At 43.9% G+C, this 26,006-nt stretch overlaps 1 protein-coding gene across 13 annotated transcripts; it reads right to left on the bottom strand.

The window, feature by feature from the left end:
* Positions 1-326: 326 nt before the first annotated feature.
* On the bottom strand, positions 327-16,597 carry IDNK (IDNK gluconokinase). Of its 13 annotated transcripts, none has more exons than XM_023627677.2 (5): positions 16,338-16,597; positions 11,946-11,976; positions 11,471-11,553; positions 2,963-3,006; positions 327-1,057 (listed from the first exon to the last, which is right to left on the bottom strand). In XM_023627677.2, the coding sequence occupies exons 3-5, from the start codon at positions 11,504-11,506 to the stop codon at positions 712-714; spliced, it is 426 nt and encodes a 141-aa protein (XP_023483445.1). In that variant the 5' UTR covers positions 11,507-11,553; positions 11,946-11,976; positions 16,338-16,597; the 3' UTR covers positions 327-711. The 13 variants fall into 13 exon arrangements, with proteins under 13 accessions (XP_023483445.1, XP_023483442.1, XP_005604970.1 ...); XM_023627674.2 differs by having other exon boundaries at positions 11,471-11,557; positions 16,338-16,461; XM_005604913.4 differs by having other exon boundaries at positions 11,471-11,557; positions 11,946-12,186; positions 16,338-16,452.
* Positions 16,598-26,006: the final 9,409 nt, after the last annotated feature.

The following is a 26,006-nucleotide window of genomic DNA, read 5'->3' as shown; positions in this document are numbered from 1 at the left end:
TTCATGTCTTGGCTGTAAGCAGCTCTGGTGTTCCTTCCTCGCCTGCCTAGTGCCCATCACTGATGGCTTTTACAGCAGGAGGGCGGGTAGGCTGACACCAGCCTAGTCTCACAGAGGTCTGCCTATATGATGAGGGGGAGACTGGATCAGAGTCCTGTCCTTCATTCTCTCAAGTTCCACCTTGGCAGTTTTTTATATCCATGAACTATATGTGCTTTTTATTTATTTATCTTGAAATGACCAAGGAGAGTATTGGGAGGCATGTGGTGTGACATGACTTGTTGCTGAGTGGTCGATTCTGCACACATTTCTGCTCCTGAGACCACTTTCTAAGGGATGCCAAGGATAGCCAAGTTTCATTTATTTGTCCAAATATAGGCATGATCAAGATGTTGTAAGTAAGGTGGTGATTTACAGCATCAATTATGGGATTGCCTCTGATCATCTGCTTGGGTCACATGAATTTAAACTTCAGTTGAAGCTCTACTTTCACAGTTCCCTCTCCTCTGAATGTGCCAGAGCACGATGACAACAGTATCGCAGATTCCTAAAAACACACCCAAACACGCATATTTCAACACATTGCGGTTTGTTCACCTTAAGAAGAATTTAGAATACAGTATCTACAAGGATACAGGAACATGGTTTGGCATGGGATAGAGATTTATGCTTAATTCTGTTCTGGACCACTGATAGGAAAGGATTCTCATTTCATTTTAGAGTTTCCATAATTGTAGCAATTATCTCTGCAAGATTTTTCTCTACACTGACTTGGATGAAATTTTCTGGAGCTGATGGGGGCTCCAGAGTATCAAACTGGGACTGCAGTAACTCAGGGGGCATAAAATGTCCTTTTCTTTTGAGTAAGCGTCCAGAGATGACCTCAAATGACCCGCTCAGGTGGACCACAAGGAGCTGCAGCTCAGCCGGCTTTTCTTCTTTCCCTGACTCGTCACGCTTCAGAGGGGCACCTTCTTTTCCTCGTATTAAGATGTCTCTGTACATTTTCTTCAGAGCAGAACAAGCTAGAACCACCTGCTGTCCTGAGGCTACCTCTCTGTTAAGAAAAAAAAGTGGGGGAGGGGTGCTACAGGATGAAGACATTTAGAATAATGGGTGTCAATTCCAGGTGGAGGACTCCAGTCTGACTCCTCTGCCAGTGGAAGGCATTACAGTATGGTGGTCGAGCATCAGGCAGACCTGGCTTTGAGGTAAAGATCTTCCACTAGTCAGCTCAGCCATCTGGAGCAAGGTATTTACCTCCCTGAGCATCCATTCATCATCTGTTAAATGGGGCTACTCAGAGAACCTGCCCATAGGACTGTGGTGAGGACAAGTCTGTCAAGATGCCTGGTACACAGGAAGTGCTCGGAAAGTGCTGATTCTGCTCCTGTGGATGTAGGATGTGGCTCAGCCACAGCGTGTGGACATGTGTGGCTGACAACAGGCGCCTGTGCCACACGCAGAGCTCAGCTCAGGTTCTCCACAGGTGTTCAGTGATTTAAGTTTCATGATTGGCTTCTCCCCATTCCTACTGTACAGTATGCTGGAAGAGTCTGGGGCAGTTCCCAGGGCAGTGCTGGAGAAAGCAGGAGAAAAGGGAGCCGTAGTCCCTGTGTGGTCAGTGAGCAAGACTGAGACGTTTCTAGGGAGGCACAAATAAAAAACCCGAGCCAGAAACAGAGGCAGAGACAAGGCACCAATAAAGGAAAACCAGAGTGGCCCAAGACAGTGCGAGAGCGTGAGAGCCCACTTCCACCCAGCTGATGTGTGCCCCTGCCCTGGGCAGGAGAGGCAGTCATCTTGGGGAAAGGGACTTGAGTACAGAGGTGAAAGGGTAAATGCTGGCTTAGTAGAAAGTTCACTTGTTCTGAAGTGAATTCTGAAGGGGTCTGCCTTTGAACTTAGGGCCAGCGTAGACTGGAGACCCAGTGGATGGAGTGTATCGTCAGCAACAAACCTGAGCCTCCCAGCTCCTCCCAAGGGCCCCAAGTGAGAGCTTGTTTATTCTGGGTTAGAGTCTGGTCTGCTCTCCTGAAGATCTTCACTTCTGCTTCCATCACAAGTCAGTATATTTGACGTCTGACAAGTCTGTCTATGTCAGGGCAGGAGTTCTCAAACCCTGAAACCCTGAAACCCTAAAACCCTAATCTCCAGCAAAGACAGGGTTGCCAGCCATGTCAGTGTGGTGTGAAGAAAGTAAACTGAAGTTTTAATCATCAGTATAATCTCATGTGGCCCAGATGGTTTTAGATTTATAACACACGACTTCATCTTAGAAAAGCAAGATTTATATCCCTTTCCCTGCCATTTCTTTATCCTCCTCCATGTCGCAACCAGGATTCCCAGGGGTCAGGCCTGCAGATGGGTAGAGGGGACCTTGTTTGCTCAGAGGCATGCTCCAGAGCTGGACAATTTGGGACTTAAATCCTGGTGGTCAATTACCTGTTGACTTAAAAATGACCCCAGATCTTCCTGGTTGTCACAGCTTGAAGTAGGGGGAAGAAAAAGTGCTGACTAAGATATGGCTCTAATAGTGGTGGCATCGGTTTTCATTTTTTGAGCACTTAATATGTACTTATACATATTAAGTCCTCAAATACAGTAAGTTAATAGTTACCGTTCTAAGTGCTACTCATGCCTAATCTCACTACTGAGTGAGTAGGAACTATATTTATCCCCATTTTCAGATGAAGAAATAGGCTTATGGAAGCCACATGGCTGACCAAGCTTCCCAGCTGGTAACTGTGGAGCTGTCTGGAAGGTTGCCTCTAGAACCCGACGAAGATATATGTCAGCCAAAGGGCTGATTAAAATCATTGTTGGTTACTTGATAGAAGTGCATTCCATTTCTGGGATCCTTTATCATCAGTCAGGTGTGATTTCAAGAGTGTATTTTTTTCCTGAACTTTTTAATGGGTTTTCTTCACTCGCTGGCTTATCCAAGGCCTGATGCTCTTACCTTACTAAAATGTCATGCAAGCTGCAGAGCCATGGAATCCTGTCCTGAAATTAAAGCAGATACACAGTGACTTTTCCAAGTGTTGCTTGTTTGTACAGAAATATAATCATGTTCATCAACGTTAAGGTCCAGAGAGATCTTGGTGGTTTGAGAAGCAGGCCGTGCACGAGGCTGAGGGCCAGGTCACTGGGCAGTTAAGCACAGAGACACTTCTCAGGTTCAGGGGTCGGGGGCTCTTTCCACAATAATAAAAATTGCTCTAAAATACCAGTGTGTGTCTCCCTCCATCATTTCCCCTGGTTGTGATATGTATACAAATCTCCTTTCATTGTATCGCTTGATTCTTAGGTTCCTGTGGTCCCAAATGTGGGGACACATTCACATGAGCCCTATGTCAGCCACTCCCTGGTCCTGTTCTTCAAACCCTCCAAAAACAAAACTCCCCTCAGATAAAAGCATTGTGAGAAATTTATATTTTTCCAAAGAGAAGGCAGCGGAAGTTGACATGGTGCATCTTGCAGTGCTTTACAGAGCAATCTTCCTGAGATGTGTTCTTGCCTTCCTGGGGTAGATGCTGATTGGCCATATGCGTTGTTTTTAAACAAACTTTTTATTACGGAAATTTTTGAACATATACAAAAGCAGACAATTTTCAACAAAATTCAACAATTTTCAACTCACAATTAATCTTGTTTTATATCACGCCCCAACCATATCCTCACTTGTGCCCCCATGCTTTATTATTCTGATGCATGTTCAGAAACATGATGCATTTTTAGAAGTCTTTGCTTTTAGGTATTTGATTACTACCATTTTATTTAGGATTTTTGCATTTATATAATTGAGACTGACCTTTTTTTTTTCCTTGTATAGTCCATATTAAATTTTGGTATCAAGGTTGTATTAGCCTCATAAAATAAATAGGGTAGTTTTTTTCTATTCTTTGAAACAGGTTGTATACAATATATTACTGTTATGGACTGAATGTTTTTATCTTCCAAAAATTTGTGTGTTGAACCCCCAACCCTCCAATGTAATGGTATTTGGAGGTAATGAGGTTTAGATGAGGTCATGAGGGTGGGGTCCTCATGATGGGATTAGCGCCCTTATAAGAAGAGACCAGGGAACTAGTGTGCACTCTCTCTCTCCTGCCTCTGCTTCTCCATCCGCCCAGTCGGGGTACAGTAAGAAGGCAGCCACCTGCAAGCCAGGAAGAGGGCCCTCACAAGAACCCAACCATGCTGGCATCCTGATCCTGGACTTCCAGCCTCCAGAACTGTGAGAAATAAATGTTGTTTAAGGCCCCCAGTGTATGGTATTTGTTACAGCAGGCTGAGCTGACTCAAACTCATCTGAAAAACCATCTGGGCCTGAGCCCTGTTCTGAGGGGAGATCTCTGATTACAGATTCAGTTTCTTTAATGAACATTGTGTTCAGCTTTTCTATTCCTTGATTCAGTTTTGGTAACTGCAACACACAGGTCTCTCTTGCCCCGTCTGATTCTCAAGCCAATTGCAGCAGCAGGAAGTTCATTTTCATTTGGGGGGAAAAGCAGACCGTGTCCCTGAGCAGTGTCTCTGCCACTTAGATCACAGCCGTCCAAGCCCATTTCCCCACAGTAATTTATATTTTTCTATGAAATTGTCCAATTTTATCTAAGTCTTCAAATTTACTGACAGATTGTTCACAGCTCTCTTTTCATTCCTAATCTTTCCGTTTTTTTACAGATTGGCACCTGAGCTAACAATTGTTGCCCATCTTTTTTTTGTTTTTTCCTGCTTTATCTTCCCAAATCCTCCCAGCACATAGTTGTATATTTTAGTTGTGGGTCCTTCTAGTTGTGGCATGTGAGACACCGTCTCAGCATGGTCTGATGAGCGGTGCCATGTCTGCGCCCAGGATCTGAACCAGTGAAACCCTGGGCCGCCGATACGGAGCGCGTGAACTTAACCACTCAGCCACGGGGCCAGCCCCTGAACTGATCTTTCTAAATTCCTTTCTTTCTTCTATTCCCCTTGTGGTTAGCCAAGCTTTTCTACCAAGTTCCTAACACTGTTACTTATCAAATGACCTGTTTTTTTTTTTTTTTAACCTGTTGGCTATATTTTCTAAAACAGCTCCTCTAACAGAAAGTTGTGACAGAGTGGGGTGACTGAGCCTTGAAACCTCACATGTCAGCAGGATGGGCTCTATTTCCTCCCCAAGGATGCAGTCCTGTAAAGCTGTGGCACCTTCAGGCCAGCAGGAAGGGCAGCACAGGCCCCTTAATTGGTAAAGTGGTTAACTTTATCACTTTATCACTTTCACTGGTAAAGTGGAGCACTTAGAGACTAACTTCTGAGTGGGTTTTTACCTCTACATGGGGGTAGCTGGCTTCAAGTCACAGAAATGATGTCAACTTCTATAAAGTTAACAAGTCAATGGATGTATCTTCTTACAGCAAATGGGGCCACAGTGAGGTACTTTCCTAAGGACTTGGAGAAGAAGGAAATAAGATTGTTCTCTAAGGGTTCAAATTAAAGATCAACACTTCATGGAAAGGGGCAGAGATGTACAAAGTCATCTGAAGGAGTAAGAATGACCCTCAGCCTAGCAAGACGTGGCTGCGATCCAACTATTTTTACACATGAAGGAAGCATGTCTGTCCTGGGGAGGCTCGGACGGGGAAGCCCTGAGCAAGGATTTGTGGAAGCACTGTCCAGGGACACGGACTCCTGGCCACTGGACTTCAAACATCATGTTCTCATTAGCAAACCTCTTCCTACTAAGGGGATGATGGTCTCACAGTGTTAGAAACTTCGATCCTACCTCTCCCACTTTTTTGATTGCATGTTCACTAAGAAACCTTCTGATTGTATGTTAGCTTCTGAAAATCTATCAGGTCAAAGTGTTATGGGCTATGTGACAGTTATGTTTCTCTTTGTAAATTAATCATCGGGCATTTTAATTTTATGCAGGAACTTGTGAACCTGATTAATGGGGGTCTCACGTGAGAGACGAACCCATGTTCAATGTGTTGACAGTATCAAGGAGTTGAGCCTGTAAGATGGAGAGCCGGCCCTGGGGTCCTGTCTGGGTAGTCATCCGGCCTTCTTCACAACATATCCTTTGTCGCTGTGCAAGTCCCTTAATAAAACTGAAAATCCTGAGGCTAGTGCTGTGGGCCACCAATCCCCACTCAACAAGAGTGTTTGGTTTAGAGGAGGAGGTGGTCAGAAGGTTCAGAGGGCTGAACACGAATTCGCATGCCTACTTAGAGTTCAAGGAGCAACTGTAACGATGAATTAGGACTGATTCAAAGAAACACAACAAAAACTTGTGCTTCTGGGTGAGTAAATGCTTATAGTGGGTTTAGGATGAACCAAGGAGAGATGATACTTCAATGCCTAGTACTTGACGTAGCACGTCTTTCTTCCGTTAGCGGAGGGGCAGACTGGTGGTGTGTTGTTCAGCTCAGGCTGCACATTTCCTCCATCCCGTCTGCACAAACATCTCTATTTGTGCTTTATGGGTGGAGATCATTCCCTCTATTATTTTATGGCTCAGCAAACAAATATGTTATTTCATTAAGCTGGGTGTCAACCACATTATTCATTACAGTTTCTTCATGCTTGAAATATTTCATAATAAGAATGAAACAAACTAAAAATAAAACAAAACATGTTTGAGTAATGAGCTTTTTCACCTGTGTACAAGGAAATAGATGTTTACTTTGAATCCACGCTTTTTTAATGATTTAATGGTGCTTCAATCTACACTTTAGTTAAGAATAAAGCACACTGCTTCATTTAGTCATAGTAAAATTCCTTAGAAGCTTAATTATGAAAACTGTACTTAATAAATGGAAATATAAAAAGTAAAGAAAAAGAGATGCTTTCAAACATGTGCCCAATGAGAACGCACCCTGGACCCGTCTAGTCGCCGCATTGTGAGGTCTGGGTCCACCGGCCACACAAACAAGGACAGAAGGTTGGAGATAAAAAAGCAGCACTTTGAACTCTGCTCCTGAAGTTTCCAGGTGGTGAGCCGTAATTAAACGATCGGGATCCTTCCTTGGAGGAGCACATGGGCCACAAGGAGAAGGGTTTCTCCAAAGCAGCTCCGGAGGCTCATAAACTCTCGTGTAGGAACCAGAGTTCTCACGCCTGGTCTGCGTAAAGTCAGGCCACAGCGTCACCTGCCTACGATGGACGTGCTTACTGAGGGTCGCACCTCTCTGCTGCTCTCACCCTCACCCTTGCTTTAACCTTTTCTCTCTCCATTTAACCACTCCTGATTCACTTCTGGTGTAGTAGTTGTTTTGTGGATTATCAGGGCCTTTAACTTAGTAAGAAAAGTAGGGTCTTTGTGGTTAGAGATTCCCCTCACTGTCTGGCTTTGCTCAAGTTACTTAACTTCTCTGTGTCGCCCTTTGTTCACCTGTAAAATGGGGGATCGTATGTAATTCATTGAGCTGCTTTGGGATTTAAATAAGAAAAGGAGTAGACTCCACTTTAAACATTACTTTTGGGCTGATTTAATAGTTGAGATAAATAGTATTTATTTCCCACTTTTAATTTTTAAGAGCTTTAATTCATGAATTTGCTATGCACTGGGCTTTATTTGTACAGTGAGTACTTAGTATATGCAAAGTGCCATATCAAGCATCAGGGATATAAATATGAATGGTGCAGTCCCTATCTTCAAAGGGCTCCCAGCCTGATGGAAGAGACAGAGGGTAGACGAGCAATTAATTACCCCCCAGCCAGTGACAAGGGCGATGATAACACAGTAGGGGGAGATCAGTTTTGATCAGGTGCTAGGAAGACTAAATCTTGAAGGATACAGAGGATTTCAACTGAAGCAGGGCCTGCCATGCAGAGGGAAGGGCACAATCCAAGACCCGGAGTATTAAAGATGGCTTACCAAAACTCTTGAGGAAAGGGATAAGGCAGATGTTTAGTACTAGTCAGCAGGAGGTGTGGGAGTTGATATGTAAGGATGGTCAGGAGAAACCATCAGGACTAGATGGTCAAGACCTTGAGTGACCTGCTAAGGAGTCTGGACTTTAGGGTATCCTGGACACGAGCTCCCAATTCTGTGTTCATAATGTTTGTGAAGAAAGGGGGTGATCCAGATCTCCTCTTTAAAGACGCAGGAACTGGGGCAAGACAGAGGAGATATTAGAGCCAACTCACTGAACTCTGAATACTTAGTCCAGATGGTATGACACATTATGAAAGTCAAACACACACACGGAGTCTTAGGGGAAAGAGAGGAGGAAACAACATAACCCAAATGAGCATCTCTGCCTGCCAGATCTGATGTTCAAAGTCATGTCGTTCCTGAGAGTCCTACATGCAAGGGTGAGGGCCCTCCCCCAGCCCAGTGCTTAAGCATTTAGAGTTAAATCAGAACATCGTGAGGACAGAGGACGCTTCCTTGGCTGATGGTTTCAGTGATCTGATGGAAACATCTAGAGAAACAGTGTCTTCTGGAAGGGGCTGACAGTTAGAGGGAGCTCAGGGAACACATGGAGATGGAGTGTGTCCAGCACTGCCCTGGAGGTGGAGAGAGGGCAGGGAGGAGTGGGGAGGGAGAAGGCATGAGCGACTGGCTTCACCTGGTGCAAAATGAACTTAAGTTCACAGAGAAGAATCACGTAAAAAGAATATATATCAAAAAAAGATAAGGGAGAAACTCCAAAATTCAATCAGTAGGTATTTTTGGAAGATGAAACCAAGGGTGATGTATTCTGTGAAAGAATTTTTCAGCACTTTCCAAATTTTCTATACAGGATATTACATTTATAATCAGGAAAAAAAAGTATTAAAAACCCCCTCTTTTAAACAGATTTTGAAGCTGAAGTCTGCTCAAGTGTCACTGTGGGCTACCAGGACAGTGTGGCCCTGGCACGCAGGGGCGTCTCGCTGACACGGCGTGGAAGTTCTTTATCAGCAGCAGCAGCAGCGAATAACATACTGCAGCCTGGGTGGCATATCTTTCTAGGCCAGCGCTGTCCAACAGAGCTTTCTGCCATGATGGAAGTGTTCTCTGTGCTGTCTAGATTGGTAGCCACCAGCCACATGTGGCTACTGAACACCTGAAATGTGGCAGTGCAACCCAGCAACTGGAGTTTACATTTTATTTAATTTTAATTAATTTACATTTAGATAGCCTTAAGGATCCCGTGGCATATTCAACTCAGGTTCTTTCTCTTCAAACCTCAGCCCTCTGAGCACAAACCCCTCTCCAAGCCCTCCCAAGACTCTTCCCCCAGGCAGAACCCGTATCATGGGAGGTGGGGCTGGCTGCCAGCACGACCAGGAGAGCACCGGTGCCAGCCCAGCCATGACCCGCATCTTCCCTCTCAGACTCGCTGGGCTCTTGTCAAGAATGTAAACCATTTGCCATTCTACTCTTTCTCACCCTGTTCTGCTTCTCTCTAAAGTCCGGCTAATGTGTACAATTTCTCCTCAATATATTTAGTAACTGGTTATGTTTCTTCTGGCTATCAGTAACTTTTCTTCTGTACGATAAACTTCTCTTCTGAATTCCCCCCAGCCACACTGCCCACTTAACAAGCCTTACTCACATACAAGAGGAAGCATGTTGAAATGCCATTCTAAAATCCATCCATTTGGGTTACTTTAATTTGTTCTTAAATTTGTACTCCAAGGAGAAAGATAACACTGGCACAGTCACACTTGACACACTCTGTAGAAATGGCTTATGTTACATATACATGTGTATATAGAGATATTAGCAAGAATAATACATAAGTGATATTTACAGAATGCTTTGGGCTCTGCTTTGTGCACATTTTTGTGTTATTTCATTTAATCCTCCCAAGAACCCAATGTTCTGATAGATCCTGTTACCATCCCAGCTCCAGGGGAGGAAATGAGGCAGAGAGAGACAAAGCCATTTGCCAAAGGTTACACAAGCTTAGCGGTAGAGCCAGGTTATCTACTTTATGTCAGTTATCTCTAATATAATATCATTATAACGTTTAAATTATTACTCCGTATCTCTTTTATGATTCCCTCCTCCTATCTCCTAAAGTCAAATATTGCAAACTTAATTTTGATGGTTCAAGGTTTGAACCATTGCAAACTAAAGCTGCACCGCCCCTGAACAAAGAGATGTGCACCCAGACTGCTCTAGAATTAGACCTAATACTGGGTTAGTGACTCGAATCCTTCAAGGCAGGGCAAAGGGAAGAGAGTTGGGGCAGGGGGTGGGGGGGGTGGGGGAGGAGCACAGCTGGGGTGAACCAAGGTCACTGAAAGTGAAAACAACAGTGTTGGTCTTTGGCCAGTTCCATTCTCTCCCTGCCCTTTGGCCACCCTAGGCACGTGGCCTGGCTGGGGCCCCTGCTCTCAGCTGCGCCGTGGACCTGGCCCTTGACCTGCCCTCACAGTCACTCTTGGGCTACAACTAGTTACGCCAACATGTTAATCCACAGTTTGTATGTCTGCTTTGAGAGAGACCCTCTAGGAAATGGCCTCCTGATGGTGCATACAGGAATGAAGGGTTATTCATTCATTCCTTCTCTCATTCATTCGTTCACTCACAAATATGCCACAGATATTTCCTGACATGTACTGTGTGTCAGGCCCTGGGGATATATAATGGTTAACAGAAATGGCCATAGTCCTTGCCCTTTCAGAGGTAAAACTAGTTGCAGAGACAATTATTGATCAAATTCTCACACCATCAAATGCCGACTTGCAACTGGGGCAAGAGCACTAAGGAAGACGGTGCTGCGAGTGTTCATTATAGGAGGCTTTACTTAAGTAGGTCAGGGTGGGGGGTCCCTGAAGAAGTGGCACAGAAGCTGAGATGAGATGGGAAGGACGAGCAGGGTTAGCTCAGTGAAGAGGAGAAAGAAGCACATTCCAGGCAGTGGGAACAGCAGATGCAAATGCCTCGTGGGGAAGAACATGGCAGTAGAAAGGACTGAAAGGGGCCACGGTGGCTCCAGGGGATCTGGAGGGTGATACATGGCACCCAAGGAGACTGGAGTGGGGCATGGTCAGCCTGGCCTGATCATGAACATTTAGGAGTTTAGGTGTCTGGTCTTTACCCTGAGATTGGCGGGAAACTTCCAAGGGCCAGATTTGAATCTGCAAAGGTCACTCTGGCTTTGGGGTGGATGCCAGAGTCTGGCGATGGTGGCAGGCTGAGCGGACCTGGGAAGAGAAGATGAACTTCCCTACGTATGAGGCCCAGGGAGCCTCTGCCAACTCAGGGGTGACATCTGCAGATTAAAACCTGGCAACAAAGTGTTCTGGCAGACCCTGCTCAAGCTGGGGCAGAGGGTGGCGTTGCTCCCGATGCTGATTCAGAGACAAGTTCAGGGCCAGAGCTAAGACGTGGACGACCCACTGTGCACCTGGCTTTGGAGCACTGCACACTGGTTATCTCATGACTCAGGAATCTATTACACCACAAGCCATAGAGATCTCAACCCGTGTCACCCACCCACGTGGTATATCTGTGTTTGAAACAGACAGCAAACATCACCTGGTCATTCAGCGGTATCCCTTTTGCCATCTTCATTCGATTTTCCTCTGAGTGATAGTCATCTGCATCGTAGAATTTCCATCCTAGCTTTAAGAACAAAGTGAAAGGGTGTATGTGGCAGGCAGTGCGGCCCATATGACAGCCACTGTGGGGTGACTAACAGCCCTGCTGCCCTCTTCACCACCAGCAGCCCAAGGGCAGCTCCACCCACCCCTCCCCATCCCCTAAAGGAAGAAAGAGGTTTGTAAGTCACTTCATCACCCCTGCTCAATGGCCGCCACAGCTCCTTTTCCATTCATCACTATTTGTGGTCACCAAAGAGAAAATAAAAATCGTTCGACTGAGTTTCACAGGCCATGTGGCGGTGTCTGTGGTGAGTTTTATAAACCACTAGAGCCCAGAAGGAAGGAGTGAGGGAGAGAAGCTGCGAGACTCCACAGTGGGCTTGCGATTGGGAGGCACTGGGACAGGTTACCTGGGATGCCAGCAGGGCGCCCACGGTCGATCTGTGGAGAGGACACGGATGTTCAAACGACTGCCCTTCCCCAGCCAGCTGGCCTCCTTCCATCCACCGATGCCCTGGGGAACAGATGGCTGCTCCACGGTATTAAAACACCGGAACTGGGGCTGGCCGGGTGGCATAGTGGTTGAATTTGCACACTCCACTTCAGCGGCCTGGGGTTGGCGGGTTCGGATCCCGGGCACAGACCTATACACTGCTCATCAAGACACACTATAGTCGTGTCCCACATACAAAGTAGAGGAAGACTGGCACAGATATTAGCTCAGGGCCAATCTTCCTTACCAAAAACAAACAAAAAACACTGGTACTTTATGATACTGAAGCTGAGAGTGATGCTCTTGACCCTGGAGTCTAGAGCCTGACTTTCGTTCTCTCCAGGAATTTAAATGAAATAATTATCTAGAAATTTCTTTTTGAAATCTATAAGATCTCATTAAAATCTTGAAGTTTTTTATGATGTTTTTTGGTCCCTGTGCTATAGATGTTTATTTTTTGAGAAAAAATACTAAATTAATACAGCGATAAAATTCTCCTGAGGATATTGGCGGGAGGGGTCTGATGGGGGATTTAACCTTCCAGCACCCACACAAGGTTCAAGGAGCTCATCAAGGCATTAAAACACTGGGGTTTGAAAAGAGACATTCTTAAAATAAAGGATCTGGAGAATGACGAGCACTCATTAAGTCTGGGAGTGACATACTCTCTGTGCCATGCGTCTGAAAATGATCTGTTCATCCCCTGACAGGCATGATGCTCCATAAAAAGGGTCTGGTCTTGGAACCTGAGATCCGGCCACAGTCTCCATTCCACCACTACGTGACCGTGTGCTCCTGTGCAAGTTACCTTTTCCTTTAAATCTCAGTTTTCTCACTTGCAAAACAAGGGCAGTGAGCCACACGACTTATCCATTCATATACTCATTTCACTCAGCCAGTACTTACTGAGCACCTATAGCTCCCAGGATATAATGGCCAGCCCACTAGCCATGGTCTCAGCCATCCTGAGACTTAGAGTCTAGAGCACAGGGGAGGAGTGGAGGCTGGCAGACACTTAACTATCAGTGAAACCCTTTCTTGCTGTCAATTTCTAAAGTGTTGCCCAAGTGCCAATCATTTAAGGACCACCCTCAGAATTCTTACTGTATCCTCCTACCATTTCACCATGCCCTCTCTCCTAAGTTTTGCACACCACCCATATAATTATTTACTTGATATTTCTATTTGACTGCTTCGCCTTGTAAAATTAAATAAATGAGTAAAAAAAGAAACTCCTTTCCTTATAAGGAAGCTGTCATCACCTGCCTTAAATAGAAGGTAACCAAAAAGATGTATATACAATGAAAACAAAACGTTGTGACACTGTTGCATACCAAGGGTCCTACTCTCTCTTTTGTAAGAATGTTTCAGGGAGCTGTTAAAGACACCCTTGTACCAGACTGAGACTAACCAAAGGACTGGGAGAGAACTGAAACCTTCCCACGACGTTCACTCTGCTGAAGGCTGCGCAGGGCGACACGCTGCAGCCTACCGGTGACTAAGCTGCTGGTGAAGCGGAGCTCTGCACCACAGAAGCCACACCGAAGACTAAGTTAGATTAGCCAGGAATGACTATGGCAGCCGCCGTTCACAATTTAAAAGAAGAGCTAACTAGATTTGGGGGTAGAATGGCAGGAAGGAAACGGAAGGAAACAGAAAAGCCACTGTCCGCAGCTCTGTCCGAACTTCCTAAACCAGAGAGCAGCTGCACTCTTGAACGTGGACCACGGACTCCCCGCAGAAGGCATCGCGCTCCGCTGCGGGGAGGTTGGTCGGAGCCAAACACTACAAACTAGCTTGGCATCGAACTGTTTCCCAGTGGGTTGGTCTAAATGAAGATCAAGGAGACTTAAAACGACAGTAGGACAAGGGTGGTAGGCCGGGCGTGGGATACAGGAGAAAGAGATGCAGAAGGCCTGCGCTTATTTTCCCAGCAGGAGGAAGGAAACCTGGGAAGAAGCTCAGGGTGGCTTTACTAAGATTGTTAAAATGTGAAGAAAGCTGACACCCCACTCAAACAGCTCCATTCATTCCTTCACTCATTCATTCATCAAGTCAACAAATATTTACTGAGCACCTAGCAGTGCCAGGCATTGTTTTAGACACACAAGTCAGTAAACAAAAAAGGAAGAAGATCCCTTACATTCAGGTAGGGGAGGGGGAGACAATAAACAGGAAATAAGTAAACGTATTACTTGACATTACTTTGTTTTAAATAGAATCTTTCTGGTTTGAGACTCTTATTCTCTTAAGCTATTTTTTTTCCTCTAAATGTTATGGAGTAAATTAAAAATCTTGCCGGGCCCCAACAGGGGCTCACAAACATCACCAGAGAACTCGATGTTGCTACATCCACTGATCAATACTGTCAATTCTCAGTCACTTTATTACTCAGACTGTCAGCAACAGTTGACACTGACCTTTAACCTCAGAGGGCCCAGGGCTCAGTCCTTGGCCAGCTTCTGTATTCCCTCAGTGATTCCCTCGTTCCTTTCACTCATTCAACAATTTATGTCTATAAACACATCCACGCACTGAGGACTCCTCCCTCTACATCTCAAGTCCCTCTCCCCAACCCTGGACTTGCATATCTGATCACCCACAACAAACCCACTTGGGTGACTGATAAGCATACCCAACTCGCCACATCCCATATAGAGCTCCCGATATTTTCTTCCAAGCCTGCTCTGCCTACTGCTTCCCCATCAGTTAACAGTAACTTCCTTCTTCCAGTTCAGGCCAAAAATCTTGAAATCACCCTCGACTCTGCTCTCCCTCTTTCATACCCCACATCCAGTCCATCAACACATCTTCTGGTTCTACCTTCAAAATATCTCCAGCATATGACCACTTCTCTTCACCAGCACTGTTTCTTCGACCTCATTTCCCATCACTCAACCACAGGCCTTCCTGCTAGTCCACAAAGAAACCAAGCCTCAGGGCCTTTGCACTTGCATTGTCTCTGTCTATAACACCCTTTCCCCAACTATCCACAGGGTTTACTCCCTCACTTCTTGTGGGTCATGCTCCAATACCACTCCTGACCATCCTGCCCAGCGCTCTTTGTTCTACTTACCCTCCTTTATTTCCCCCTGGAGCTCCTACCACCACCTGCACACTACAGGTGTATTTATTCACTTAGTGTCTGTCTCCCATACTAGAAGGTAAATCTCTGAGGGCAGGGATTTTATTCGTCCTGTTCACTATATATCAGTGATACAGAGTAAGACTGAGCTTAATAAATATTCACTGAATGCACGAACATCATAACCATATAAATCATGGTTCAGACTCCCCCAGGCGATCCAAGGCAGAGAGGGGAACGTGAATTGCTCAAGCTCCCAGAGCCAGGCTGCAGGGTAAGCGAGCCCAGGGGCTCCTGACTCCCAGACATCCCACCAGAGCAGCAGTTCCGCCTTCTTCAACTGCTTCAAATCATACAGCAGCTAGGGATTTCCAGACTCCATGTTTAACTTTAATTTCAGTCCAAGATTCCCCAAACGATTTTAATTTCTCAAGATTTGAGGCCCAAAATGTCAATAATTTTGGGAAAATAAACCTACCTACGTGGCGCAAGGAAGATTCTTTCCTATATATCTGACCACATAGGTAGCTCCTGATTCAGAAAATTCTAGCAGGGTACTACAGGCCTTTGAAGGTTATGACACTTCAGTCGGTTAGGTTCTGTCTTGCTGCCTTTGGTGGAATACTGCAGTAGCCGTCTTTTCTGACAAACGGCATAGATTTTGGTCTCATCAGGAAGCCAAAGGCTAGATGGACCCCGTGCCCCACGTTGGCCAGGACTGGGCTGGGCAGAGGCTTCGTGGCGTCCAGTGTTCCTCCTTCCTCACAAGCCCCGGGGGCCACCCTCCTTGCTGTTTAAGCTGATAGACACTGATCAGAAAGTGCGGGCCTCGCAGGAGTGGGCTACCGCTGCGCCAGCCTGACGAGAGTGCGCAAGAACTGGGCCTCGCCCCCTTCCAGCCAGTTCTGCCCGGAGGCCCCACCCACGGGCACATGTGACGGCCCAGCCACTCCTGGAGGCCCGCGGCACCTTACTCTCTGTGCGCCCCGCCAGGCGCCTCCTTACCTCGGGCTGTCGCTCGAGCCTCTCCATGGAGGGCCCGGGTCTCAGATGTAGTCCAGGAGGGTGGGGAGAGGGAGCAGTGTCCCTGCCTCAGTTTGCTCTTCTGCAAAGTTGGGGCGCTCCCCAGGGTCCTCCCGTCCCCTCGGGCCCGGACAACAAGCGTCTGGCCTCTGCCGCCGCCTCCCGGCGGCCCCCTCCCCGGCCCCTGCCTCCCGGACCTACTTCCCCGAGCCGCTCACGCCCATCACCAGCAGCACGCCGGGCGCCGCCATGGCCTCCAACCTGCTCCTTCTGTCGCCTTCCGGCCACCGCCCCGCCGCGGAGGGCGGAGCCGCCCCGCCCCGGGCGCCTGGGCCGGACCCCGCCCCCCCCCAGGCCGCCAGAAGCGAGGGGGCGGCGCCCCACGCGGTGTGGGAAGCCGAGCGTCCCCTCCCGCAGGAGGGAGCGCCCGAGCCCCTCCACCGGCCGTCTCCACCCGGCCCGTCCCGACGGCAGGGGAGCCTGGCCCTCGCAGGCCTCACCACCCCGCTCCTCCTCCAGTAATAGGAATAGCTTTTATTTGTTTGATGATGTCGGGAAAAGAATGAGCAGAAAATAAATTCACACTTTCCCCCACCATGGGGCAATAAGCATCGATTCCCTCAAATGATCTGCCCTCCTCCCTGCTCAAGCTAGGAAAACCGAAACGAGTTTAAGAGGCAAAGCGCTTCTTTGGGATCAAAGAATGGCAATTCAGGGAGCAAGGATTCAGGTAGAAACCCAAATAATGTCCCATGTAATTAATATTTATTCTTGCTCTTTTGTTCGCAATTTTATGAAGCCGTTAGTTTTTCAGTTAGAGTTCTGTAATTTCTTACCCAGTCCAGTTTTATGATCTGAAAGTTTATCAGAATCCTGTATTCTAGAGTATCAGAGTCTTTTCCATGAATCTCTCTGAGGATGAAACATATTTGCAAAGGCATCAGAGTAAAAATATAACTACTGTAGATGACAAAAGACTTAATGTTATAATACAGTTGACGAAGAAACTTGGTTGTTTTTATGACATGCAACATTTTAAGATAATAACTAGAATTACAAGTGCATTATACCAGGACGTAGTAAAGTTTTTAAAATTCCATATAATTTCTAAAACATTTATATTAATAATATTCACCCACACAATATAACCTAAGAAGGTTTATTATCATCACATATTTGACAATGCTTTCCATGTGATTAAACATACCAACTAAGCCTAATTAGTTTAATATCTCCCTTTTTATAGGAAGAGAGAACAAATCTTTTGAGATGATGTGTTCCAGGGACCCTCTGAAAAACCTCAAAGTTATTTCCAGGGAAAAAGATTTCATTTAGAATTTGATTTTGGGAAGTTTGTAAAAAATATCAAAATGTTTTAAAACACTTTGTCAAATAGGATCATCAGTTGATGTGAAATGATGCTTAGTTATCCATTTAACCATGGTGACAATGAAAGATTTTCAGGCAAATACAGACATTTAAATAGTTGTAAAAAAAAAAACTCTTAGCTCTTCTGATTAAAGACTTGATAAAAACAATAAAGAAAATTATTTTATAAAACAAAATCCCTGCCATTTTGGTAGACTACTCAAAGATAAAGAAAAAAAATCTTTCATAATCTCTTTATCAAGAGCAGACTAAAAGCCCAAGAAAACTTTGTCCTTATAATAAAGAGAAAACCAAATTCTAATTTTGTACAAGCTTACTTTTCAAATTAAAACTAATTTACTTAATTAAATTCATTCTGATCTTAGCCAGCTTGACGAAGCACAAAACTTTTCTCAGGGTTCCTCCTCCACAAACCTTCTGTAAATTTCTTTTTTACATTCAGAATTTGTCCTTTCTTTCCCATAACAAGTCTTACTTTAGAACAAACTTACTTTCTTAACGAAAATATCTCCAGTCCTTATACCTTCTTTTTTTTTTACTGAAAACATACATTGTCTCATAGCATAAACTTTTTTTGAAGAAGAAGAAGATTAGCCCTGGGCTAATCAGCTGCCAATCCTCCTCTTTTTGCTGAGGAAGACTGGCCCTGGGCTAACATCCGTCCCATCTTCCTCTACTTTATATGTGGGATGCCTGCCACAGCATGGCTTGCTAAGTGGTGCCATGTCTGCACCCGGGGTCTGAACCAGTGAACCCTGGGCTGCTGAAGCAGAATGTGTGAACTTAACTGCTGTGTCACCAGGCCGGCCCCAGCCTTGGGTCTCTTGGAGTCAAACTTATACCTAAGAGGGATGTGCCATGGGGTTGGGATTGTGTGATGTTTTACAGAGTACCTCGTTGCACAGAAGTTTTCTTGAGGTTGGTGAGTGAACTTATGGCTCTTAAATGCTGGACCCATGCCCACTAATTTTGCGGATTTGGCTTCCAAGGTGTCTCTTAGCAATAGCTTTTTCCTCATATGCATATTAACCCACAGCAAAGTCTAAGCAGAAATTTTTACCGAGAGAATCCCCTTTAATTTTTGAGAGTACTCACAAATCTACTGAGGGAATCCCCTCCTGCAACAAAAGCCACATCAGTGCCACAATCAGGTAATCCCCTGCTTGCTTGAGAGAAACCTCTCCTTTGACAATGAAAGCCACTGCAATGATTCTAAATAAAGGCACTGACCTAAACCAAAGGGAGGGAGGTCCAAGCTTGAGAGGTCCCACGACCGGAGGAGTCAGCTGTCCATGGAAGAAGTTGAGCACACAAGGGGGCTCATGTTGGTCCCCAACCCATTTCCAGGGGACGCTGGTCCGTGAAGGTGAGATTGCTTCAGGTCCCGCTTCCTGACACCATATGTCAACCTACAAAAAGAGAAACCAGTTTAAGAGGCAAAGTGTTTATTTGAGATCAAAGAATTGCAATTCATGGAGCGCAGATTCACGTAGAAACCCAAATAGTGTCCTGATTACAGAAGAGGGGGGCTCAGAGTTTTTATGGGAAAAAGGGAGGAAGATGAGATAAGTTGTATTAAAGAAGAGTTCATTGGTGCTAGATGAGGTAAGGCTAGGGTTATACTTCATAGGTTGGCTTTAGATTCGGTCATAAGGCAGAAGGCCAGACTTGTATTTCATTGATTGGTTAGGAATTTGGTCATCAGCAAAGTCCAATTTCATCAGTTCTTGCCAACAGGACATTCTTGTCCTTACTGACTTCTTGGAATGTTGGCGATTTGGTCCGGTTTGGAAGATAAGAATACAAGACATGCAAGACGATTCCTCTGAAATGACTATGAGGCAAGCAACATTTAAAAAGCTCCACTACAAATGTGCCTCATCCAATCCCCTCTGATTTTTCCTGTCTGGCAAAATCCCACCTCTTTTCCAGAAACGCCTTCCTATAAGTAACTGATCGCTGTTGGATTAAATCTCACAATGGAATCTACTGGTGCCACGATAAATTCAGCCCCAGCACTAGCTGGAAAACCTTAGCTCATTCCACAAATAATGACCCCATGCTTACCAACACGTGAGGAAAACAAATGGGGCTTAGGTCACTGTTTCCTTAGTCCATTCTCTCTGATGCCTCTCTACTTTATTTCAAATCTCCTTCACTTTCCTCAAACTTAGGCCGTCTCCACTTGCTCAGTAGATGTACTGGACCACCATTCACAGAGGAGCTAGAAGCCATGAGATAGGAACTTTCCGTCAAAACACCTTCACAAAAACCCTTTCCCATTCCTCCTTTCCTTCTTTCCTGTTGTATGAAAAGAGGTTTCCTTCCTAACCTCAATGGAATTACACTGCCTGAAATGTCCTTATTGCGAGAGCTAAACCCTCGTCTTGAAGCCAGTCATGAATAACCACATGTGATTCCATTCACATGAAATGTCCAGAAGAGGGAAATCTAGGGAGATGGAAAGTAGAATAGTGGTTGCTTAGGGCTGGGGGGTGAGGGGAGAGGGGGATGATGGTTAAAGGTTACAAGGTTTCTTTTTGAAGTCATGAAAATGTTTTAAAATTGACTGTGCTGATGGTTACAGGTGTCTGTGAATATACTAAAAATCATGAAATTATATACTTTAAATGGGTGAATTGTATGGTATGTGAACTATATTTCAATAAAGCTGTTAAAACAAGGAAAGGACTTAAAAAGAATAAGCACTTGAGGATGACAAGGAGAGGACAGGACAAAAGACTTCAACACAGTTTTGGAAGATGGAAATCTGGTGGAGGTGTGGTAACTGACTAGCAGAGCACACAAAGTGCCAGCAAACCCATTCACACCACAAAAACCCAGAAGACAGAAGACCTGGTGGCAGCAGATAAGAAAGAAATTAAGGGTTCTATGCTGTAAACATGTTGAATATTTTGTTGTTTGTTTTTTGTTTTATATTGTGTATAATTTTTTTAAATCTCTTTTTTTTGGAGGGAGGTGCTCTTTTCCAGTATTTTGTAACCCTGTTGAAATGTTAGCATGCTTCAAATGTTCAAAGAGGATCCCAGGTTTCTTGCCTGAGACAGAACCTGAGACAACTGTTTTAAAGTCACCATTGCACACTTCTGGGGTCTGGGTATGCTGGTGGTAGCAGCTACAGGAATCAAAGCCAGAAATCTCAAAGACTGGGTAAAATTCAGGACAACAGCCAACAGCCCATTTTAAAAAGGTATTTTTTGGAAATAATTAAACTTGTGGAAAAGTTGCTTGGATGGTAAACAACCACATAACCTTTATCCAGATTTACCTGGTAATATTTTGACCCATTTGCAATCTCTGTCTCTGTTTCTGTCTCCTTCCTTCCCTCCCCTTCTCTCTCTATATGAACACACACACATATATGAATAACACTCACACATTCCTGAATATTTGAGAATACATTTTGAGCATCATGGACTTTCTCCTTGAATATTTCATTGTGTGTTTCTTGAGAAAAAGAATATTCTCTTACATACAGTACAGTTATCCTCTTCAGTAAATTTAACATTGGCATAAAACTTTTAACTAATCTCCCATTCATATTCCATTTTTGTCAATTTATTGAGTAATGGCCTTTGTGGCTTTTTAAAAAGCCTCCTTTACAGGATTCAGTCTAGAATCACAAACTTCATTTAGTTGTGTGTGTCTTCAGTCTCCTTTAATCTGGATCAATTTCTCAGCCTTTCTTTTTCATGACAAGGCCGTTTTTGAAGAATATGTTTGATGTGCCATTCTCATAACCCCTTCTCACCTGGAAATTTGTTTGGTGGAGTTTATCTTTCTCAGACTTTAAAGGATGTTTTCACAATTGTGAGTCCTAGGACCTTAGGAGCAGTCAGGACCAGACTTGCTAGAAAACACCAACACCAGAGATGCAAAGACATGTGGAGGGATTCTGAACAGAGACAGCACCTACAGTTGAGGAACTGTATGTGAGAAGGGTGGGCTTGACGTGTACCTTCCTGACGGGTGGAGACGATGGTGAAGCTGTGGATGGAGAAGACGGGGAAAGAAAGGAGCTGTCATTACTGGTAAACCCTCTCACACGGGAGGGAAAGGACTGGGTGTCTGTGGCTGAGACTGATCCATCAGACTCAGCGAGGGAATGCAGGCAGGCAGAGGGAGGACATGACACAGAGCTTCGTTTCTGCAGCTTATCACTAAACAATGAATCTGTAAGCATTACAACTATTAAATGACTAGCTAGCATGGGGAGATGAAATAAACACATGTACACCATCAATGAAAATGACATTATGGTTTAAAAAGGTATAGAGATGCCAATAGGAATTTTGGTGAAAAGACAGAAAGTAGAAGGGAAAAACATCAGAAAACTTTTCATGGAGGAAGTAATCAAAGGTGTCATTCAAAAAAATCAGAAAGTACTGCTGTAATTACAATTGTGCTCACTAGAATTTATGCTAAAGAGAAGCCCACTCCCTAAATTAAGATGAATTTGGTCCTGTGGGTTGTGGTCCAGCACAACTGCTCTGTAAAATTAAGTAAAAATTAAAAATGTTTCTGGGAAAGAGGGGATTTGGCAGAGAGAAGAGAGAGGGAGCAGCGGGGTGAGACATCGTTTGGGTGGAGGGGGCTAGATTTGAGAACCCTTAGGGGCTGAACAGCCTAAGAGGGATTTTGGGAAAAAAAGAATTACTAAAGATTTTCAAGTCGTTTGCCGTGGGTCCATGGGTGAGCCATGCCCTTGTCTCCCTCTTTCTCATGTTTTCTAATCATTGGTACAGGCTACTCTGCTCTCTCATGCTTCTTGGTGAAAGTGGATTCTTTTGAGGAGATATTGGGGGTAGGGCTGCTGCTGAGTATATTTCTGGTTCCTACAGGTAAAAACACATTAAGTATCAGGGGAAGCTGTAGGTGAGGGCAGAGTAGATCTTGGGGGTGTAAATCCCTGGGCATAGCAGACTTTCAAAGATGATGTGGGGTCCAAAGGGAGGTCATCAAGCAGTAAAAGGGTCTCAGGTAATATCTGGGTAACAGGTAGAATAAATAGAAAATTTCACCAAGGTAAATATATGGTATGGTGACCAGGTGGAGTTGAACGGTAGGTTGCAGGTATCTAAGGGGCCCTGGAGGTATGGACGGATTTTCTGGGCTAGATGGTGGGGGAAGGGTTGTGGGTTCATCTCTCCTGTGTTGTCCCCTCCCCTCCCCTCAAGAACCTTTGGTGTCTATGCTAAAGCTCTGTGACATGGGCCTGGAACTCTAGTCTAGAGTGTGCACCCTTAATGCCCAGCTGCCTGAGGCAGCAATGCATTTCCCATGACGAGGACCACCTTCCCTGTCTGAGGAGCCTTACTGCACCATGGCTGAGCTCCAGCTCATCTTCCTAGGTATTCCCATCCTTGCCTTCATGGGTGGGATGGTGCTTCTTCTCCCACTACTGTGCTACCTAAAGAGGAATCCATGTTTCCCAATATTTTAGAGACAGAGACATCAATCAGGTAAGTGAACCAGAGTCCATCAGAGATACTAAATCTTTTGTTTCAAATAGATGCATTCAATGCTATCAATTTCCCTTTAAATACTACTTTGATTGTATCTCACAAATTTTGATAAGTTGTATTTTAATTTTCATTTACTTTAAAATATTTTTTTCTCTTGAGACTTCTTCCTTGACCCACGTGTTAGTAGTGTGTTTAATCTCCAAACATTTTGGGATTTCCAGCTATCTTTCTGTAATTGATTTCTAGTTTAATTTCATAATAGCCTGAAAACATACTTTGTACAATTTCTATTTTATATTTTTAAAGTGTGTTTTGGGGCCCAGAATGTGTTCTATCTTGGTGAATGTTCCATGTGAGTTTGAGAAGAATGTGTATTCTGTTGTTGGATGAAGTATTCTACAAATGTCAATTAGATCAAGTTGATTGATGATGATGTTCAGGTCAACTATATCCATACTGATTTTCTGCCTGCTGAATCTGTCCATTTCTGATGGAGAGGTGTTGAGATTTCCAACAATGACAGTGGAGTCCTCTATTTCTCCCTGTAGTCCTACCCATTTTTGCCTCACATATTTTTTTTTTAAGATTTTATTTTTCCTTTTTCTCCCCAAACCCCCCTGATACATAGTTGTGTATTTTTAGTTGTGAGTCCTTCTAGTTGTGGCATGTGGGATGCCGCCTCAGCATGGCTTGTTGAGTGGTGCCACGTCCGTGCCCAGGATTTCAAACCGGCAAAACTCTGGGCCACCGCAGTGGAGCACGTGAACTTAACCACTCAGCCACGGGGCCAGCCCCCTGCCTCACATATTTTGACACTCTGTTGTTAGATCTATACATGTTAAGAATTGTATGTCTTCTTGGAGCAATGACCCCTTTGTTGCTATGTAATGCCCCTTTTTATCCCTGATAATTTTCCTTGTTCTGATGTCTGTCTTGTCTGAAATTAATATAGTTACTCCTGTTTTCTTTTCGTTAGTGTTAGCATGGTACATTTTCCTCTGTCCCTTTACTTTTAATCTATCTGTATCTTTATACTTAAAGTGAGTGTTTTGTAGACAACATATAATTGGGTCTTGTTTTTTTTATCCATGCTGACAGTCTCTGTCTTTTAATTGGTGAATTTAGACCACTTACATTTAGTACTTTTTAAAAATATAGTTGGATTAATATCTACAGTGTCTGTAACTGTTTACTATTCATTATACCTATTTTTTTCTTTCTTCCTTTCTGGTTTTAAACATGCATTTTATATGATTCCATTTTGTCTCTTCTCTTAGTATACTGATTATTCTTAAAAAAAATATTTTAGTGATTGCCCTAGAGTTGTAATGTACATTTACAACTAATAAAAGTCCCTTGTAACATTGTTTTCATTATTTCACTTATCCACATACTATAATCATCTAATAAACTGTCATTATTGTTATTGGGTCAATTGAGAATAAGAAAAATACAATTTTTATTTTACTTTCATTTATTTCTTCTCTTCTTTTCCTTTATGTAGATCTGAGTCATCATTTTTCTTTACCCTGAAGAATTCTTTTTAACATCTATTGCAGAGCAGATCTGCTGCTGATGAATTCTCTATTTTTGTTTGGCAAAGGTTTTATTTCTTCTTCACTTTTGAAGGATAATTTCACTAGATATAAAACTCAAGGTTGATGTTTTTTCTTAGAACACTTTAAGTATTTCACTGCACTCTCTTCTTGCTTACATGGTTTATGATGAGAAGCACATAATTCTTATCCTTGTTCCTCTAGATTCAGAGTGCTTATTTTCCACTGTATTCTTTCAAGATTTCATCTTTTGGTTTCCTAAAGTTTGAACACGATATGTCCAGGTAATAGACTTTGTTAGTATTTATCTTGCTTGGGTTTTTTCTGACCTTCCACAATCTATGGTTAATCTCGTTGTTAATTTTGGAAAATCCTTGGCCTTTATTGCTTTGATTACTTCTGCTCTGTTCTTTTTTCTCTTCCTGGTATTCCAATTACATGTATGTAACACATTTTTAAACTGTCTCACAGTTCTTGGATATTCTGGGTTATAAAATTTTTTAAAAATTCTTTCCCTCTTTGCATTTCAGTTTGAAAAGTTTCTGTTGATAAATGTTCAAATTCATGTATTCTTTCCTTGGCCATATGCAATCTACAGATAAGCCAACCAAAGGCATTCTTCATTTCTCTTACAATGCTTTTAGTTTCTAACATTTCCTTTTGATTCTTTCTTAGAGTTTCCCTCTCTCTGCTTACATTCCTTATCTGTTCTTGTGTGTTGTCTGCTTTTGCCATCAGAACACTTAACATATGAATCATGGTTATTTTGGATTCAATGGATGGTAATTACAAAATCTGTGTCACATTTGAAGGTGGATCCGGTGCTTGCTTTGTCTCTTCAGATGATTTTTCTTGCATTTTACCATGTCTTGTAATTTTTTGTTGAAAGCTGACATGATGTGTTGGGTAATAGGAATTGAAGTTAATAGACCTTTAGTGTGAAGTTTCATGTTAATCTGGCTAGGTGTTGGGGTGTGTTTAATATTTACTGTAGCTGTAAATGTCAAAGGCTTCAATTTCCTCCAGTGTCCTTGTTTCTGTCTTTCCTGGGGTTTCCCTAAATCTCCTTCTTAAATAGAGCCTATGCTTTGAAGCTCCTTCAGCCGTGATCCTATTACTACACTAGAGTCCTGTGGATGTGGTGGTAAGGTGCTGGGGGAGGGGACATGATTAAATCTCAGTCTTTTATTAGGTCTGTGTCCCTGGGTTGTGATGTTCACAAGTGCTTCTATCTTACTTTCCGCTCTTTATATGAGACAGGAAGGCTGGAGGGGGCTTGTAGTTGGGTAATTTCCCTTCTCCCATGTGGGATAAGGCTTGGTTGTCTTTTCCTCTGTTAAGTAGGCCTTTGTTATGGAGAACACTCAGGGGATATTTTAAAATATTTTCAAAATGGTTATCTTTCTCCCAACTCCACCCTCCCCTGACAGAAACATCAG

This window comes from Equus caballus, chromosome 23 (genome assembly GCF_041296265.1).
Source record: "Equus caballus isolate H_3958 breed thoroughbred chromosome 23, TB-T2T, whole genome shotgun sequence".
Classification (NCBI taxonomy): domain Eukaryota; kingdom Metazoa; phylum Chordata; class Mammalia; order Perissodactyla; family Equidae; genus Equus; species Equus caballus.
Note: the sequence above shows the minus strand (reverse complement) of the source record. Positions and strands in the feature narration are given on the sequence as shown.

What these genes read in the sequence shown, in the direction of transcription:
- IDNK (XM_005604913.4), bottom strand. Translation starts at nt 12,038, where the DNA reads ATGGAAGGAGGCCAGCTGGCTGGGGAAGGGCAGTCGTTTGAACATCCG. An exon ending in GCGCCCTGCTGGCATCCCAG is followed by an intron (nt 11,558 to 11,945) that starts GTAACCTGTCCC and finishes TTGTTCTTAAAG; the next exon opens with CTAGGATGGAAATTCTACGA. An exon ending in TTGCATGACATTTTAGTAAG is followed by an intron (nt 1,058 to 2,962) that starts GTAAGAGCATCA and finishes TTTTCTTAACAG; the next exon opens with AGAGGTAGCCTCAGGACAGC.